Genomic DNA, 19,739 nt, shown 5'->3' on the forward strand with positions numbered 1-19,739 from the left:
TTGTTGAAAAAAAAAAACATACATATAAATGAACGCCCCAACAGAACTAGTAAAAGAAAACAATAAATCTTTTTAAAGGGGAAATCAAGTTTTACATTTTACCCTATTTTTTTCACTATCTCAACGTTAAAGTATGATAAAAAGAAAAAGAAAAATTGGATTTTCAACAATAGAAACTCCATGAATGTAACTGATGAAAAATTGGACAAACCGAAGAAAGATCTGTGTCGTTTTAAGATTTTATTATTATTATATTTTATAAAGTATTATTTTTTTCAAGCATCACACTATCATGGGTTAAAATAATTTTTTTTTAAAATATATAATCGTGAATGAAGAAGAGAAAAAAAAAGAAAAAAAAAAATAATAGTGTGATATATATGAAAATAAAATATAAATTGAATAATGTTAAAAAAATTAAATAATAATAAACAATTTTTTGAAATATGTCTCATATGATTAATGGATATTTTAAATAATTTATTTTTTAGTGTTTTTAAAAAATGAAAGAATAATTGATTTATGACAGTTTTACATTTTTTTTTTTTTATTTTTTCTGTTTTTTTTTTAACATTATTTATTGATTTATTGTGTTTAATATTTGTGATAATAATATTATTGAAAAAAAAGTGTCAAAATGATTGACGTTAATGCAAGTGATATACATATTTGTCAAATTGTTGGTGATAATGAGGATCCAAGAATACCACCACTGAGACAAATAAGTTATGGTATTGTTATACCAACAATATGTTGTCTTGGAATTATTGGAAATATTCTTAATCTTGTCGTATTAACAAGAAGAAATATGCGAGGTACTGCATACATTTACATGAGGGGTAAGTTTTAATTAATAAATTTATAAAAAATATATTTAACAATCAGTAATTACGTTTGATAAAAATTCCATGAGAAAATAAAATTTATAAACAAATCAAAAGATAATTAAAAAATTTAGATTATTATCTGCATGAAATAAAATAAATATTGATGATAATATTATGTTAATTAAAAAGATAACAAAAAAAAAATAATTAAAATACAAATTTGAAATTTTAATTAGAAGGAAATTTAATGTCAAATGAAGGAATATAATTTTCAAAATAGTTGTCATGTTGGTTAAAACCATTTAATAACGAAAAAAAAAAATATCCAATATATTTTTTAGATTAAAAAAAAAAATAATCAAATGAATAGTCAATTTTTTTTTTCAACCGCGATTTGACAAAAGAGCTTTCTTCTATAGATTAATATTTTTAAATTCATTGGTGTTGGTATTTTATATAAATTTAATTCACAAAGAAAAAAAAAAAAAATAAATTTATATATAGAGAATATAAAAATAATGTTATTCCATGTTTATGTAATATTTTTATCAAGTATTATTTTATAAAAGTATGCATGTAAATCGATATGGTACTTATGCAGCTTATTTTAAATAAAAAAAAAAAACTAAATTACATTATTACGAGTATAATACGCATTATTCATTATTATATAAGCTGAAAATTAACTTTGTTGTGAAACATCATGAACGCTTGAATATATTTTCATTTTCATATTTTTTTTGACTCGTAATATTTCACAATATTCTTTCTCCACATTTCAACATACAAAAAAAATAATATATTTTTTTATTTCATGCACAGTGAAAACAAATAAACAAATAAATAAAAATAATTAAAAAAAAAAGCTTAAAAATTTTTCTGTGAATTGCAGCGTAAGACATAAAGTCAACGTGCAATTTCACGACTTAATCCAGCTTTAATTCCGTCCGATCCAATTAATGTGAGACGTGAAAAAGAAAAAAAAAAAAAAATAAGAGGGATAAAAAAAAAAAACATACAAGAAAAGTAAAAGAGAAAATAAGAAATAAAAAAAAAATATAAGAAAAGCAAAGTTAAGGGTTGGAAAAAAATAGATGAAGATTGTATGTGCATCTACTTTTTCTTCATTCTCTTCATTATCTATGAGCTTTTTTATTTTTAAATTTTTCATTTAACATATACTTTGTCTTTTTCTTGAGCTTTTGACCCTTTTGGTTTTACTTCCTTTAACTTTATATACCAAAGCTTGTTACTGATACTCAAAAGATTCTTTGGTCCATGAGCATTGAATTAACGTGGATTACCTCGAGTAAAATCTGGTAATAAACTTTATTTTATACAACAAAAAAGTATATACATATACAGTCGCTTATTTATATTCTATATTATAAAAAACTACAGACAATAAAATAGCCAAATAAATTAATTAAATGAATAATAATTTAATAACAATAAATATTTATAGTCATGCTATTTTTATTTATTTTTAAAAAATAAAAATAAAATGAAAAACACTTTGAAGCATGAAGAGTATGATGAAAGTTGATGCATTTGAAATACATGAAATGCATGAGACATTGGAGGCAAAAAAATTAAGAGAAAAAAAAAAAAAAAACATAAGCAATATATATTTCGTAAAGCAAGTACAAGCAAGAGACAAGCAATTTCTCCTGTTGAATATCAAGCAACTTTTCTGATGGTTACATTCTCAAGATAGTGATCAAAATGAAAAAATAAAAAATTTTATACATAGACAAATAAATAAAAAAATACAACATAAATATGAGCAAAAAAAAAAAAAAAAAAACATCAACCAAGATGTAGGAATAAACAGAGCGGAAATAAAAGTCGTATATAGTTGTGAAATATTTTAGTGTATAGGGGTGAATAATAATAAAAGAAAAAAAAATGAAAACGAAGAAAGAAAGTGTATGAAATTTGCAGTGCATAAATAGGTTGATAGTAAAAAAATAAATAAAATAGAATTCGGATTAAATCGATTGGTGTGTAATATCTGAAAATATTTTTGTGTATATATATTTTTAAAGGGCCGATTCAAGTTGCCACTTTGATCTCGTATTGTATGCTCTTGACTCGGGAGAGACTAAATAAATATATTTTTTGTATTTTTTTTTTTTTTTTGATAGTCAAACATGGTTGATCCTCATTGATTAGTCGTTTCACTGTAAAAACGCTAAAAATTCTTTTTTTTTTATTTTTTTTAATCAGTTTTATCGTTAGTATAATTAAAAGAGTTAACAAAATTTTTTTTTGAATAATCTAGATAACGAGAAAAACTGATTGTGAGAATTAAATAAATCGCTTGAATATTTTTTTTGTAAAAAAAATACTCTAGGATAATTAAAATAATGAAAAAATTAAATTTAGAAATATTATATAAATAAAATATTGACTCAATATTTATTTAATTAAAAAAAAAATAATTTTTCAAGCGTAACGACGTTATAATTTGAAATGAATAATTAAAGTTATAAATTAGTAAACCTCAATTTAAAATAAAATTAAAAAAAATGAAACTAAAGTAAAGATATAATCTTTAAAGTAGACAAACATTAAACTAAAACTCAGATGAAACTTGACAAGTTATATATGAACAAGTTGATCTCAAATGCAAAATTTCATTTGGGTGTTTGTTAGGAATGAGGATGTCAGAATGTTTGTTTATGTATACATGTACAAAGAAGCATGAGTGAGTTAAGGAAATACTAAAGATAGGATAAGAGAGAGAGAGAGTGAGAAATAGTAAAAAAAAATAAAAAATAAATATTGCACGTTTGTTGCCACATAACGGTGGTAACAGGAATTAACGAAAGCTCAGATCTCGTGTACAGACTTACAACGATATATCAACAATATGAGGATGAGAAAAGGTTAAAAGTTCTTTGTGGCGTCTCGACGACGAGCAGAGTGATGAGAGAACTACCTCAGCAGAAAGACCGTGTTACAAATATAAGACACAATACATTATGGATAGTGCAAAAAAAAAAAAGGGATATAAAAAAAAAAAAACAAGACAACAGAGAGTTGTTGTTCCTTGGTTGACATCTTCCGCGTACCTTAACACAGCCAATTAAATAAAATTTCAAATATCAAATACGCAAAGTCATCTAACTTTTTTATATACCCTATCAATAGAATCAAAGTTTCTTTTTCAACTTCCGATAGATTCTGCAAACTTTATTTTTCATTTTTTATTTTTTTTTTTGCTTTCCTGAATTTTTTTTATTTTTTATTTTTACTATCCCTTATCTCTCCCACCTTTAAAATCTTCTACTTTATATTTTTTCTTATTTAAAAAATAAAACATTATTTTTTTTTTTTTTTCTTATAAATATACGATTTATTACCTTTCAAGGAAACATTCGAGCTTGTGATTTATTGATTGTTTCTTGCATTCAACCACTAGATTTACTACACCGTGTCCTTTGAAAACTGAAAAAAAAAAAAATTTTTTTTACATTATTTTTCATTTTTTTTTTAATAATAATTTTTTTTTATTATAATAATTTATTGACAAATGTACTTATGTTAAGACTATTAAGAGATTCATAATAAATTTAAAAAATTTAAAAATAATTATTTAAACAATATATATATTAAAAAATAATTTATTTATATATTTTTTAATTTTTTATTCTGTATATTATTCTGGTGTGTTTCAACGGAGGTAATACAAACAAAAGCACCATCTTTTTGTAAACAGAAAGTTCATAGGACACGTGTGCAAAGTCACGCCACTTTCACATGTATCCTTATCAATATTCATGAAGTTACAGAGCTTCATCGCTTGTACCTACATCCCAACAAATATAACAAAAAAACTATATAAAATAAAATTAAAACAAAAAAAATCTTAATTTAAATTTATTTTTCGATAATTTGATTTAACATTAGCAAATGTAAATATAAACAAATTTTTAATTATTATTATTACATAAAAGTATAAACAAATTAAAATAAAGAGTAAATATGTTATTAAATCACAGTGTACTTAGAGCTCTATGTAGATATAAAATTTACTTTTAATAACTGTTGTTATTATTATTGATATTTTTATTATTATTACATAAAGTTTGATTGCTTTGAGTAAGTTTGCCACATAGCGATTGAGTTGAGGGCTATAACTAGCTTCAGGATGACTACTCTATTACATGGCTACCGTAACTCTTCATCAATATTCATCGAGTTCAAAGTACATTGACCACGTCACCCATCATATATACTCTCAAATAAATAAATAAAATATAAAAAATATACATCAAGTTATAAATAATTAAATAACAAATATTAATAATAATAATTTTACAGCAATTGTTGTTGTTATTGTTGCTGTTGCTTTTCAATTTTATATAAAAAAAAACAATATAATAAATGAAAATGAAATAAATAATAATAAGTGAAATGGTTTTATGGGTGGACAGGAAAAAGATGACCCGAGATAAATGACAGGATACGGAAGTAAAAAAAATATAAAAAAAGTAGGTAAGACATGAGTCAGATAGAAAGGGGTGTAAGAAACTTTAAGAAGGGTAGTTGTGCTTTTTCTTTGTGACAGAATCTCACGGTCTGTCGAGTTTCTCTTGGGACAAGTAGATCAATTCGTATGCAACACTATATATCCTTCACAAAATTTTTTATTTATTTATTTATTTATTTATTTACGAAAAAACCTATCTATTCTTTCAATAACAAAAATATTCTCTTTTTCTTCATTTAATTTATAAAAATATTTTCCATTCTTTTCAATACACCATGTCTCTTTTTATGTATTTTTTTTTTTTCTTTCATTTTGTTGTTTTTGTATGGAATACTTGTTATTTTTGTCACTACTATTGACTTGTTATATTATTTTTTATTTATTTATTTTTTTTTAGTTCAAACTTTTATCGAAGTCACCGATGGAAAATTGAAATATTGGTTTGACGTGAATTTTTTAAAAATAATATACGAAAAATGAAACAAAAAATTTTTTTAAAAAAAGAGAAATGGAAAAAATCAAATCGTTTTGTATGGCAGGTGGCAAACAAAACATATAAAAATCATATAATCCGTTTGTGGAATTTTTGTCACGTTCACGTTTCATCGCGACAGTAGTAAAAGTCCCGCTGTGTTCAGTCATCTATAAAAAAAAAAAAAATATAATAAAAAGAGTGTGGTTGCACGTTCACAAGAATAATCCACAGACTAAATAAACCACCCTCTATCCCACTTGAATTTTACAGTTTCTTATTGGCCAATGTTAAAAGACAAACCATACGAAAAAAAAAATTTTATTTCATAAAGTCAAGATTTGATGAGATCAAAAAAAAAAAAAACTATATGAAAAATGGAAAAAATTGCTTCAAAAGAAATTTGTATATTTAGAAAAAGAAAAAAAGAAAATTTTAAAATAAGGAGAATAATAAAATGAATATGTTAAAATGAAAAAAAAAACCGTATAAAAATCAAAACTCGTTTTTAGAATAAAGTTGGGATAAGAGAGGATCAAGAAAAGAAAAAAAAAAACTTGTCAAATGAAATAGAAAAAAATAAAATAATTCGGAGGATTAGAGAGAGACTATAAGCAAGTAGCTTCTACTTGTATAAACGATAAAACTCGATTGTATATTTTCTTATCCTCATTTTACCCCCAATTTTATTTCAAAATTATTTTTTAAAATAAAATTTACATAAATTTATCAATAGAATACAAATAAAGCAAAGAAAAACCGATGTTTGAAAGATATATTTATTTGTTATTTGCACATTATTTAATCAAACATCAAAATTTATTTAAAAGAAAATTTACTTTTCATAAATAAATAAAAATATCTCAGTCTAGACAAATGACAAATTAACATTGAAAATTATAAAAAATTAAACATTTCATTTTTAATATTACATATTCATAAAATCAATTTTAACTTTTGATTATAAAAATAAATCGCCAAATGACACATAAATTTTATGCCTTAAAAAAAAAAATACAAAAAATTTATTTTTCTAAATTTTTAAATCGTTTTATCCTCTATGTATAAAACTGAGATATTTTTATCACCAAAAAAAATAAATTACAAATACTATGTAAAAATAAACAAAATAAATATAAAAATTATCGATTTTGTTTTTTAAAAAAATTAGAACGCAGTGTTTGGTTACTCTTTTCTCTCCACTGTAATTTAAAAAAAATAAAAAAAAAAATTTTTTTCAGTAAAACATGCTGAGAATCTCGTTTGAAACGCCCCTGGGAACTCATTATTTATATTCACAGTCGGTAATCTTCCACCCAAATAACTTTTTATTGGATTTTTTTATTTTTTATTTTACTTTGATATAAATTACAAATTTAATCTAATTTTTTTTTTTTTTTTCTAAAAAAAAAATTTTTTAAGTTCAGGTGTGTGTAACTATATACACTTCAGAGTAATTGTCTCCTTTTTTTTTTTACTATTATTATTTTTTATCACTACCATTGGCATTTTAACTCATTTTTAAATAAAAACTTTTTTTCAAAAAATTATTTTTATCAACTCCATTTACTTTGGTTTCGTACAATTATTATTGGTTAGAAAATATGGAAATCTTTTTTATTCATTTTATTTTTTTACTTGTTCTTGGGTCACTGAGAGTATATACATAGTAGCACTATTTCTCTGTGCTTTTTCCAGCAACCACTCTGTTATTCTATATATACTGTTCGTGCTAGATAATGCCATTGAGACGATACTTGGAAAAGTGCGATGTACTTTGTATGCAAACGCATGGACGATCTACACCTGACCCAAGGCAAATGTACTCAGTGGGAGTGTCTCCGCAAAATAATATTATATATATGTATATAAAATATAAAACAAGCAAAAAGTAAAAAACAAAAATATATTTTTTTTTTCTAAATAAAAAAGTTCAATTTGATTTAATTTAAATAATAGTGTCACCCAATTTTTTCTTTATCTCATATTTACAAAAATAATTTTTTTTTTTTCAATTTTCATAATTGTTAATTGTTATTTTAATAATTTTTTTATAATAACATTTATTTTTCCATATTGTTTAAATATTTATGCTTGAATAAATTTAATTTACATATTTGTTTCTTTAAATTTTTCATTCATTTATATATTCAATTAAAAATATTGTTCAAATAAATATTGACTAGTATATATAAATTTTATTGTACAATAATTTATATAGAAATAAAAAAAAATGTCGAACAAGGTTCGTTAGTACTCAATTCTTCGTAAAAGCTATATCTTTCTCGCTCACACAAATTTACGATATATAAATGAAATTAAGCTATAGATATCCAGGTTCGTTCAATGAAATTGGGTCTGGTAATCAACTAGTGGGCTACCATAAAAAGCAAGTTTAACTATTTTTTTTTTTTTTTTTAACAATACTTTATTGTATCATTTTTTTTTATTCAAAAAAAATAAAAATAAAATGTAGAAATATAAAAATAAATTATCAAATTATATCAATAAAGTTTTTTTTGTATATTTCAAGTAACTTTAAAATATAAATTATCATTTCACTTGAACTTAAAACTTTTGAATTGAATAAAAAAAAAAAAAAATATCAAAACTTGAATAACAAAGAAATTAATAATAAGGAATTTTTTATTTTTTATTTAAATATAATTTTATTTTATATATTTTTTTTATTTGTTATTATTTTTTTGCTGTCCCAGCAAATTTAAGATTAAAAGACAAGATAAAGAGAGAGTCAGAGAGAGAGAGAGAGAGAGGGTTAGAGAAAAGGCGGGTAAGTGGGCAAAGAAGTAAGATGGTAAAGAGAATAAATATATATATGAGGGAGGAGGGTGAACATGCCAGTTGCAGATGTCCTCCTTGAACGTAATTTTGTTCCATCTTTTATTTTTTTTTATATATTTTCACCCCCTTGTGACCTATTCACCTTTGCCTTTTGCCCATTTTACTCTTCTGCACGATCGGCTCCTACTGCATCCCTTCTTCTACATTCAACCCTTATTTTTTTTATTCTATTTTTTTCTCTCTCAGTTAGCAATCGTCTCGTACAAGCTCGAGAGCTGGTAAACCATCAAACGCAGATGCCTGACGCGCGTGCGAAAGACCAAAGCAAATGATGGACAAAAGTTAAGAGAGAAAGACAAAAAAAGAAAGAGATAAATGAACAAGAGGGTTGAAAAGAGGTAAATATAGATATCGAGCAAAAGCTAGACAATAAAATCCAGAGTATCTTCGTTGTCATTGTCATTGACATTGTTATATATAATATTGTATTATGGTGTCTGATTTTTTTCACTCAGTTTCTTGTTTTTATATATCTATATGTCGTACACAATAATAACCTCAACCGATTTTTTTTTATTTTTGTCTTTTTCTATAATACCTCTTCATGACCATTTTTGTCTCAATCCGCTTTACTTTTTTTTTATTTTATTTTTCCATTGTCTTTTCTTTCACATATATATATACATTTCAAGCTGGCACAGTATTACCGTGAAATTGTTTATTACTCTGAAGGTTATTACACACTTTCCTTCTTACATTTTATTTTTTTTTTTTTGATACTATTATTAGTCTTTTTTTTATCACCCAAAAACATTTTCACACCCTCTATGACTGATGCTCAAGGGACCTGAAACCCGTTCGTTATGACTTTTTTTTTTTTTTTGCAAATGTAGTTTCAACAGGTTTTTTACTTCGCCTATCTACTTATACAACATTGTGTATAAAAAATAATAATAATATATATAAAATGAGGAAAAAAAAATACAAGTTAAGCCATTGCTTGGTTGAGTGACTTGAAAAAAGTAAAAGTTTCTTTACTGCGGAAAAATTTAAGTTTAAGTGCTTTGGCAATTTATGATTAACGGATAAAAAAAAAATACTAAAGAATAATATGACAATAATATAATAATGATGATAAATATATTATGGTTTTGAAATTATTATTTGTGCACTGATCGTATATTTTCATCGTATGTTTTCATTTATAAGGTAAAATGAATGGATAGTATTGGAAAATAATAATTTGAACATTTTATTTTATTTAAAGTTAGTGTACAGTTAAACATGTCGGATTATGTAGTGAATTTGAATATTCAATAATTTGAAAAATGTTTTTAAATATACATACATGTCCAACTGTCGAGTGACCATTATTTTTTCAATGAAATTCATGAAAAAAACATTTTTTTAAATTGTTTAATTATTAAAATTGAAAAATATAATTTACGGTCTGACACTGCTTGACTTGTACCACTGGAATATGTAATTTATTGCTTAAAATTCTTAATTTTTTTTCTCGTAAAATTATTAAATATAATTATAAAAATTAAACAACAAATTTAGTTTATTATTTTTTTTCATTTAATAATTTTTTTTTCAATTATACATGTTTAATGAAAAATAAAAAATTTGGGTCTGACACTGCTTGACTTGTACCACTGAAATATTTAACATCATGATAATTTTTTATTCTTAAATTTTTCACAAATAAAATTATTAAATAGAATAGAGTCTGCTTTTTTAGTATAGACAAATTGTCAGACATGGCTGACTATATATTGACTTATCTACTGTGTCTCAAAAAAAAAAAAGAAAAAATTGAGAAAAACATTATCCAAATTATTCAAATTATCAAAATTCAATAAATTAATTAAATCATTATTGACATGTCTGACTATCAATTAACGTATCTACTATCAATTAACTTATCTACAAAAAAATTTTTTTTTTAAATAAAAAAAATCATTTTTTAAATTATTTACATTCAATTATTAACGAAAAAAAAAAGCTAAAGAATTATTTATTTTATTAAAAAATTACATGATGTTGGATAAATATAATAATCACGTGTTTATCTAAAAATAAAATGAAAGTATATAAACATTGAATAAATAAAATTAACTAACATTGATATTTTTACCCTTGAGGGTTTCATTAATTTCCTTTTTTTTTCTATTATTATAACAATGAAAATAGAAACAAATAACATTGAATACCCCGTAGGGATGCTTCACACTGTTGTATAGTATATATTTATTTTATTTTATTTGTCCTGTATCAACAGGTTTTTTTTTTACCTAAACCGTGACTAATCAACTTTACTTTTCTTTGTCCTACAGCCCTAATAAATGAGATAATATTCACCCTTCAAGGCATTGATTACATTCTTTAATAATAAGTATATAAAAAAAAATAAAATAACCCCATCAAGTAATGACCTCACCCTTTTCATCGTCTATACAATGTTATACTATAATATCTTTAGGATATAAGATGACTGGCAGTAGTAATTCCCTGGACACTAAAGAATCGCGAGGCACGTTGGCAATAATGCCCTTGGGTTATGAGAATATGTTGGGGAGTGAGTTAGTAGCAGTTATGAGAAAATAGAAATAAAAAAAATTGAAAAATACAACGGGGTTTACTTTTGGTAAATTGAGGGAGGTGAAGAAAATAAATAAAAAAAAATATATAAATAAATAAAAAGGGTAAAAACATTAACGAGAAAATATGGCGCCGAGTTTGTAGAATGAAGCAATTGAAGAGACGTTGAGCCAATAAACAGTCGCGACGTTGAAATTATTAACTTTATATATATAGTTGACGCTTTGTAAATTTTTATAATGTTATTATTTTAAAAAAAAAACTTATTTTTCTTTTACTTATTTTTTATTTTATTATACTTAATATTTTATTTGTTAGATATTTTAATTTCTTTTTTGTTTTTATTATTCTCAATGGTATTTTTATTGTACATTTTTTTTTCATTTTTATTTTTATTATTCATGATATAAAAAATAATAAAAATAATAGAAAAAATGGTTATATTTGAAGCTGAGACACGTATCGTGTGTCGCTATAATGACCCAAGTGAGTAGAATGACTCGTGGTGTGGACGTTAAACCCTCAGATTTAAGGGTCTGAGACCAAAGTGATAAAGCTGATGTTAGAGTAAGGGAAAAGCAATGAAACTGGGCTTTAAGAGCTATTCGAATTACAATGGTGTAGTAGTGATGGATAATGTATAAAACAAAATGAAATAAACAGAAGAAAAAAAAAATATATATATATAATATCAAAAAATAAAAAACTGATAAAAAAAAAAATAATAGTCGTACTCGATTATCGTATGGTAATGCAAAACGGTAATCCAATATCAGGTACACATTCTCATGGGGCTTATGAGAAATAATGTCTGCCATCAACTGGTATGAATTTAAAATTGACTGGTCCACATGGTAATAGAGAATTTAAGTATCCTAAGTAAAGAATGAAAAATGTCGAATAAATGAGATAGAAAAAGTAAAAAAAAAAAATAAATAATCTTCAATGTTTCATAAGTATATATATATGATAAGATAACCAAAGTATTACAGTGTTAAAGTAGAGAGAAAGAAGAAGAGGAAAGGGTAAAAAAAAAAAAAGGGATAAAAAGCTTTAGGGTTGAAAATAAAATAACACACAGACACATAGACATACATAGATATTCATAATATACATTTATATATGAAAGCAAGCAAGCAAGAAGAAAAGTGCTGAAGGATCGTAATTTAAATGTTGCTACAAGGAGGGAGTGAAAAGGTGTAAATATGAGGGGGTCAAAATAGGGTGAAATAAGGGAGAGAGTGCAATTCTAGCTAATGGACAAAACCATCTAGCCAGACGTCTAAAGTTTTACGAGTTCAATATCATGTTGGCTGATGGTATACACAAGAAAAATCTTTAACTGTTGAAAAATTAAATTCAACAAGCTGTTTATTTTGTCGAAGAAAAAAAATAAATAAATAAACAAATTAATTAATCATTAAATTAAATATAAAAATAGTTTTTTTTTGTTTAAAAATTTTAAAAATTAAACAACATTTTTTATTATTAATTGTTAAATAAACAAAATGGTAAGGTAGATTTTTATAATAAATATCTATCGATTGTTGAAAATGCAGAGTACTATTATAGTCGATAATATAATACGTATACCAACAGAAAATATTTATTTGCCATTAGTCGGTTTAATTTTTTTAAAAATAAGCATATATTTAAAATGATAAAAATAATTTGTGTATTTATTTTTTTACAGGATATTCAGCTGCAGCACTATTAGCGATAATATTTTTCATTCCATTTGCATTAAGAGTGCTAATTCACAAAGACACAGGACAATGGAACAGTTGGCCACCAGCATTTTATCATGCTCATTTTGAATTATTTTTAGGAAATGCATGTTTAGGTATGTTATTTTAAATAATAATTAAATTAATTAAATAATCATTGAGTATATGACTCTTGGATAATCAAGTATGCTCTTGATGTATATTCAAGTGTTCTCTCTACAAATTCAATATAATCATACACAAGCAAAATGTTTAATTAATTAATTAAAAATAATAATATAAAATATTTTGAGTATTTATATAATGTTTTTTGTCTTTTTTGTCTTAATAAAAAAATAGGTGTTGGTGTTATGATGTTACTTGCACTAACTATTGAGAGATATGTTAGTGTATGTAGACCAGGAAAATACACACGACCATTGTGTGGACCACCACATTTAACAGTATCACTTATACCACTTGCAACTTTTCTCGTATATCTACCAAGTGCATTTCGTGGTGAAATAACAACATGCCTTGTTACACCTGGTGGTTCACTCATTTACCAAAAACGTGATAATTTATCATTCATGCATTCAGTATTTTATCAAGTAAGATTATTCATATATTTCAAGTATTTCAAAATATAATTAAATAAAAATTTAAATAAATAATTAATTGATAAATGTGTTTTTTTGTTGTTGTTTTTTTTTTTTAGATTTATAAAGTGGTACTTGAAGTTGTTTTCAAAGTTGCACCAACAATATTATTAGCTGCATTTAATCTACGTATAATGATAGTTTACAGAAGATCATGTGAAAGAAGAAGAAGAATGACATTATCAAGAACAGTCAGTGGTGGTGATGAAGATACAAGAACATTTGCTGAAGAACGTAGATTAGTTATGTTACTTGGTAGTACAAGTATACTATTTATTGTTTGTGTAACACCAATGGTAATACTAAATGTCACACTGGCTGATAGTAATTTAGTACTATATCCATACCAGGTTAATTAAATTTTAATTTGTAAAATTAAATATAAAATTAAATTCTTCAACAACATGGATATATAAATTATCATTAAATTGTATTTTATAATTACAGGTATTTCGTGCACTTGCTAATCTACTAGAGGTCATTAATTATTCAACAACATTTTACATTTATTGTTTATTTTCGGAAGATTTTCGTAATACATTAATACGTACATTACAATGGCCATGGGGTAAATCATCAAGTGACAGTAGAAGAATACCAATTAAAAGATCAACAATACCAAGACCAACAACAACAACAACAACACCACCACCAACAACTATTGCAACACCAGGTCATCTTGCAAGAGCAAGTGTTTAATCAACTCAAAAAATAAATAAATAAATCAAAATAAATATATTATATACATGAAAAATAAAATACAAAAGAATTATATAAATATATATTTAAGATTAATTAATTAATTAATAATTTTTTTGATTATTATCAAGGCGTGATATATACAATTGTAATTATATAGTACATGTTTTTATTTGTACAATTAATATTAATAAATATGGCTTCATAACTGCCAAATATTTAAATGATAATTAGTTTTTGTTTTTATTAATTTTTGGCTTGTTTGATGGACTATTTATTTATTTATTTTATCAATGAAAATTTTCATGAGGTGATTAGAAAGCTTGATTGGAGTATACAACATGGAAAGTCACAGATGGCTTGGTATTTAACATCACATCAGAATGGACCATAAAATTTATAGTTAAACATTTATGTTCAAACTGTGGTTCAATGTTTCATGAAATACTTGGAGAAAATTTAACCGACTTCTTTGTCTTGCTTTTCATTTAATTCCCTTCTCTTTTTTTTAACCAAGTAATAAATGTTTAAATGTATGTTTAAGTTAATTTGTTTTTCTACAAATTAATTATCACTTTATAATTTATTTATATATTTATTTATTCTTTTTAAATTGTCTTTACAACAACAATAAAAAAAGAAATAAAAAATGAAGAGGTTCAATTATCAAGTAAAAAAATTTAATATCAAACAGGAAAATCTAGAAATATGAATAATAATTTAATACTTTAAAAAGAAAAAATAATTGTTTTTTTTTCAATGACTAGCTCCTACTTGTTTAATAATATTATTATTATTTTATTTAATTTTTTAAATGTAAAAACGAGAGTATTCTCCCACTTTTTTATCAGTTATTATTTTAAACCAATCACAATTGTTGATTGAATAAAATACAACTCTTACTTTCTCTAGAATTTTTTATGTTTTACTTTATTATGTACGCTGTAGTCTTATGTCAGTTTTCTCAATGAAAACAATTCTTTTATCATTTTAAAAAAAATTCATTTAAATGATTGCATATTAAAAATTTTATATTGATTCATTATTTTTTTTTTGATAAATGTTTTGTTTATTTTATATAATGTTAAATACTTGAATGGAATTATGTATTATTTTTTATACATAATTGCTTTGTAAATATATTTGTTTTTTCATATATAAATGCGGTGAAGGATTTTATGTAACACTTTCAATATTATTTACAATTACAGTGAGTCAGTTTGTATATCAACTTCTAAGAATATTTTCATAAAAAACTAAATGGCTATTTAAATAAATTTATAAATATATGATATTAAAAATAAAAAGTGTCGCATGAAGCTAGTGAATTAATCATTAATATTATTATATTATCGATTTTTTAAAAAATGATTATCCAAATGGATCGTGGTATTTATCATCAAATAATTATCGGAATTGTTTGTAAGTATTTTAAATAAATAAATTATCAAAACAAAATTATTTCTTATATTATTTTTTTTCATACAATCAATAATGATGAATATTTATCTAATGTCTTTGTTTGCCAAACATAATATTTTATCACTGATAAAATGATTTTACATGTCGTAAAAATTTTTTATATCTTATCCTTCAAACTGATCATAAAAAAAAACTAATTAACCTATTTTTAAAATACCAACAAACAATTATCATTTAGAACCATAAATTTTATATTTGTCAAATAGATAAATAAACTGCAATTTAAAAAAAATACTAATAAAAAAAAAGATAATAAATTAATTTAAATTTTATTTAAACAGGTAATTTATTGATAATTGATTGTGGATTACAAGAAGGCTGGCCAACTCCAAATTTGCCAAAATTATCAAACAATGAAACATCAATAAATTTAACAACAGATGATGAATCATTTGTGATAAATTTATTTTACATTGGTCTTGGAATTGGTGGTCTTGCTCCAATACTAATGATGGACACAATTGGCAGAAAATTATCACTGTTAATTGCTGGTATACCAAAAATAATGAGCTGGATATTAATTGGCATTGCAACTAATAATTATCATATATACATTGGACGTTTATTAGCTGGTATAAGTTGTGGTATATCATATTCAATATTACCAATGTACATTGGTGAAATAAGCATGGAAAAAACACGTGGTAAATTGGGAACATTATTTGCTTTGTCAATTAATTTTGGTGTATTGTTGATGTTGACTATTGGATTATTTATCAGTCGTTTTACAATGTCAATGTTTGCACTTGTAACACCATTGATATTTATCATGACATTTATTTGGCTACCAGAAAGTCCAGTTTTTTTAATACGTAAAAATTATAATGATAATGCAATTAAAGCCGTTAAATGGTCTTATGGCAAAGATAATATTGATGATGAAATGGATGAAATTAAAAAAATTGTTACATGTGAAAATGAAACAATAAATAATGGTTTACTATTGTCATTTAAAAATTCCATTAAAACAAATACAACAAAACGTTCATTTTTTATTATGTTTATTTTGTGTGGATTGCTTGGTTTAACTGGTGGTGCATCAATATTTTCATATCAAGTTAAAATATTTGATAAAGCTGGTCTTGATATTGGCACAAATTTTAGTATAATATTAACTGGATTATCAATTGTCATTGGTGGTACTGCTTGTGTTACAATTGTTAAATATGCTGGTAAACGTAAAATATTATTAATAGCAACACCAATTGCTGGTTTATCAATGTTTTTGTTATCAATATTTTTTACATTATTGGAAAATAATATTAATGTTTATTGGTTTAATTGGTTACCAACTTTTTGTATTGTTATATTTGCAATTATTTATGGCATTGCATTTAATTCAGTACCTTATGCTTATCTTGGTGAAATATTTACATTCGAAGTTAAAGTTATTGCTGGTATATTTTCATCAATTTATTATTCAATATCAAATGTTGCAACTGTTAAAATGTTTCAGGTATTTTTTAATTAATTTATTTTAATTTAATACATGATTTTTTAAGTTTATAAATTGATTTTTAATTTTTCTTTTTAAGGTTCTTTCTGATAACTATGGAATGTTTGTACCATTTTGGATATTTACTATAAATATATTTGTCATTTGGATTTTAGTATATTTTTTCGTACCAGAAACAGAGGGAAAAAGTTTATCAGAAATTCAAATTATGTTGAATAATGAAACTTTGAAGAAGAAAAAGACAAATGTTTAATAAAAAAAAAATTAATTTATGTGATAATTTTACTGACGGTTCAATATGTAGTTAAATCTAAAATTAGTGAAATTACTGACAGATATTTTTTAAATATATAAATAAATTTAATTATCGATTAATTTAATTATAATTAATTAATTACATATAATACAAAAACATTTATATAATGTAAAAACTAAATATTTTAAAATAACCATTTAATTTAATTGTTATTTTTTTTTTGTTTAAAAAATTAAATATAATTTTTTAAGTATAAAATAATAAAGCAAAGAGAAAGGGGTCAGATAAAATATAGGTTGATAAAAGTCAGGGTGGGTAGGCGTTGGTGGGTCGATAACAAGGTGACTTTGTTGGCATCTGCAGGGAAAAACCCTCGAGAATTGCTGGACGCCTCCTACTCTGTCATCCCACGACATTTATTTTTTAATTTTTTTTTCTTTTTTTTTTTTACAGCTTTTTTTTTTATATATAAATTAAATGTCTATTATGTGTACAACTATCCTCCTAACATACACTCAAGCTCACTGACATTTTAATAGAAAAAAAATATATAAAATTAATTTAAAAATAAAATCATTAATTTATTACAAAAAAAAAATTAATTTTTTTATTTTATCAGCGCTTTTAGTTACCTGATTTTGATATTATATTATTTTATTATTTTTTTTGTTCATATATAATTGATACTAATTATGATGATGATGATTAGACTTGAGAGTTCAAAGTGTTCAAGTGATTAAAATAATCTCATTTGATAAAAAATTAAATTGGATTTGCATGCTTGTGTAAAATTATGGGGTGCATAGAGTTAAGCCAAGTTTCTTGGTTACCGGAAAAGCATTTAAGCCTTTTATGGTAATGTTTTGCGGTTTAAAATAGTAAAAGACTAGAGTTCAAAAATTTACAATGGTCTTTAGGTCGATTATCTATTTTAAAAAATAATTTATATATATAAATTTTCAATTAAAAAATGGTTAAAAACATTTCAAGAATTATTTTATTTATTATTTTATTTTTTTTGTATCATTGTAGGAATGAAATAAAAATCTATATGACTTTGAGGCTGCACTTTATACTATTTTTTGCCTTATTCATTGCTCGTTTAATTCAACCGACTTTAATATTTCATGTGGACATTATTTTTTTTTATTTTATTGTCCATCCTCTCATTTTGTCAAATGTAAAATATTAAATTGAGAAGCAATTGTCATTAAATGCCGATATTTGTAATTAATTTTTGTTTATAATTTTTTTTTTTTAATTAAAAATTCTATATAATTTTCCAATAATGGATATCGAAAAATAAAAAAAAATTATTGAATTTCAAATGACATATATTTACGAAATTGTACATAGTAATGAAAAGGTCACGTATTGTAGATTTATTCATGTTTTTTCCGTTTATAAACACACATGTGTCCGTATGTCTACCCTTCAAACGAGTAATAAAAAATATGATGGCAAAAAAATATAAAATAAAAAATATTGCTTATGCTATAAAAATAAAACTTTCCCTCTGTCCACTACTAAACTCAGTGCAAATCAATAAAAAAAAAAAAATTAAATAACAAAAAAAAAAATAGAACCAAAAAACGATAATAAAAAAAAAAAAAAAATTCCAATAAAGACTATAATTATTATTTTTCATGGAATTGTTGAAAAACATAAATAATTATCTATTGTAAAAGTTTAGGAGTAAAAGCATGTTGTATCCTCGGTAAATTAATATTGAAAAAAAAATATTTTTATCTAAAAAAATAATTATATTTGTTGATAAAGAAAATGAAATAATTTTTAATAAAAATAAAAATAATAATATAAGAGAGTACCTTGTTCAAGGCAAAAAATATTAAAATAATAATTTATCAAGATTGAAAAATATCCCAGCAAAATCTTGCATGTTTAAAAAATAAATAATAATTAAGATATTATGGAAAAATAAAAATAAAATACACGCACCTTTGTTCAACCCCAAGATGCAGACAAATAAACTACACAAAAGTTTATTAACCCGTTGATATTTTACCAATCTGAAATCAAATAAAAAATCGTGACATGAAAAATATAAATTTTATAAAAATAAAACAATCTTTCTTATCACTTATTTAGTTGATGAAAATAATTTAAATAATGTAATAACACTATAACAATTTGATTGATAAAATGAAAAATTTTATTTTTTAAAAACAATAAAAATTTAATTTGTTTGTTGTCAATCAAAAAATGATTGATGAAGTAAAATTAAGTATTTTTTTTTTGACATGACTGTTATCAAATT

The 19,739-nt window shown here is 23.4% G+C and overlaps 2 protein-coding genes across 2 annotated transcripts; both read left to right on the forward strand.

Moving 5' to 3' along the window:
- Positions 1-581: 581 nt before the first annotated feature.
- Positions 582-14,297, forward strand: LOC122856849 (probable G-protein coupled receptor B0563.6). Its single transcript, XM_044158718.1, has 5 exons — positions 582-839; positions 12,897-13,046; positions 13,270-13,520; positions 13,628-13,918; positions 14,016-14,297. Exons 1-5 carry the CDS (start codon positions 638-640, stop codon positions 14,265-14,267), a joined length of 1,146 nt encoding a protein of 381 aa, XP_044014653.1. The 5' UTR covers positions 582-637; the 3' UTR covers positions 14,268-14,297.
- A 907-nt stretch (positions 14,298-15,204) lies between these two features.
- Positions 15,205-17,981, forward strand: LOC122856823 (facilitated trehalose transporter Tret1-like). Its single transcript, XM_044158685.1, has 3 exons — positions 15,205-15,689; positions 16,031-17,205; positions 17,285-17,981. Exons 1-3 carry the CDS (start codon positions 15,635-15,637, stop codon positions 17,456-17,458), a joined length of 1,404 nt encoding a protein of 467 aa, XP_044014620.1. The 5' UTR covers positions 15,205-15,634; the 3' UTR covers positions 17,459-17,981.
- Positions 17,982-19,739: the final 1,758 nt, after the last annotated feature.

The sequence above is a fragment of the Aphidius gifuensis genome, linkage group LG5 (assembly GCF_014905175.1).
Source record: "Aphidius gifuensis isolate YNYX2018 linkage group LG5, ASM1490517v1, whole genome shotgun sequence".
NCBI lineage: Eukaryota > Metazoa > Arthropoda > Insecta > Hymenoptera > Braconidae > Aphidius > Aphidius gifuensis.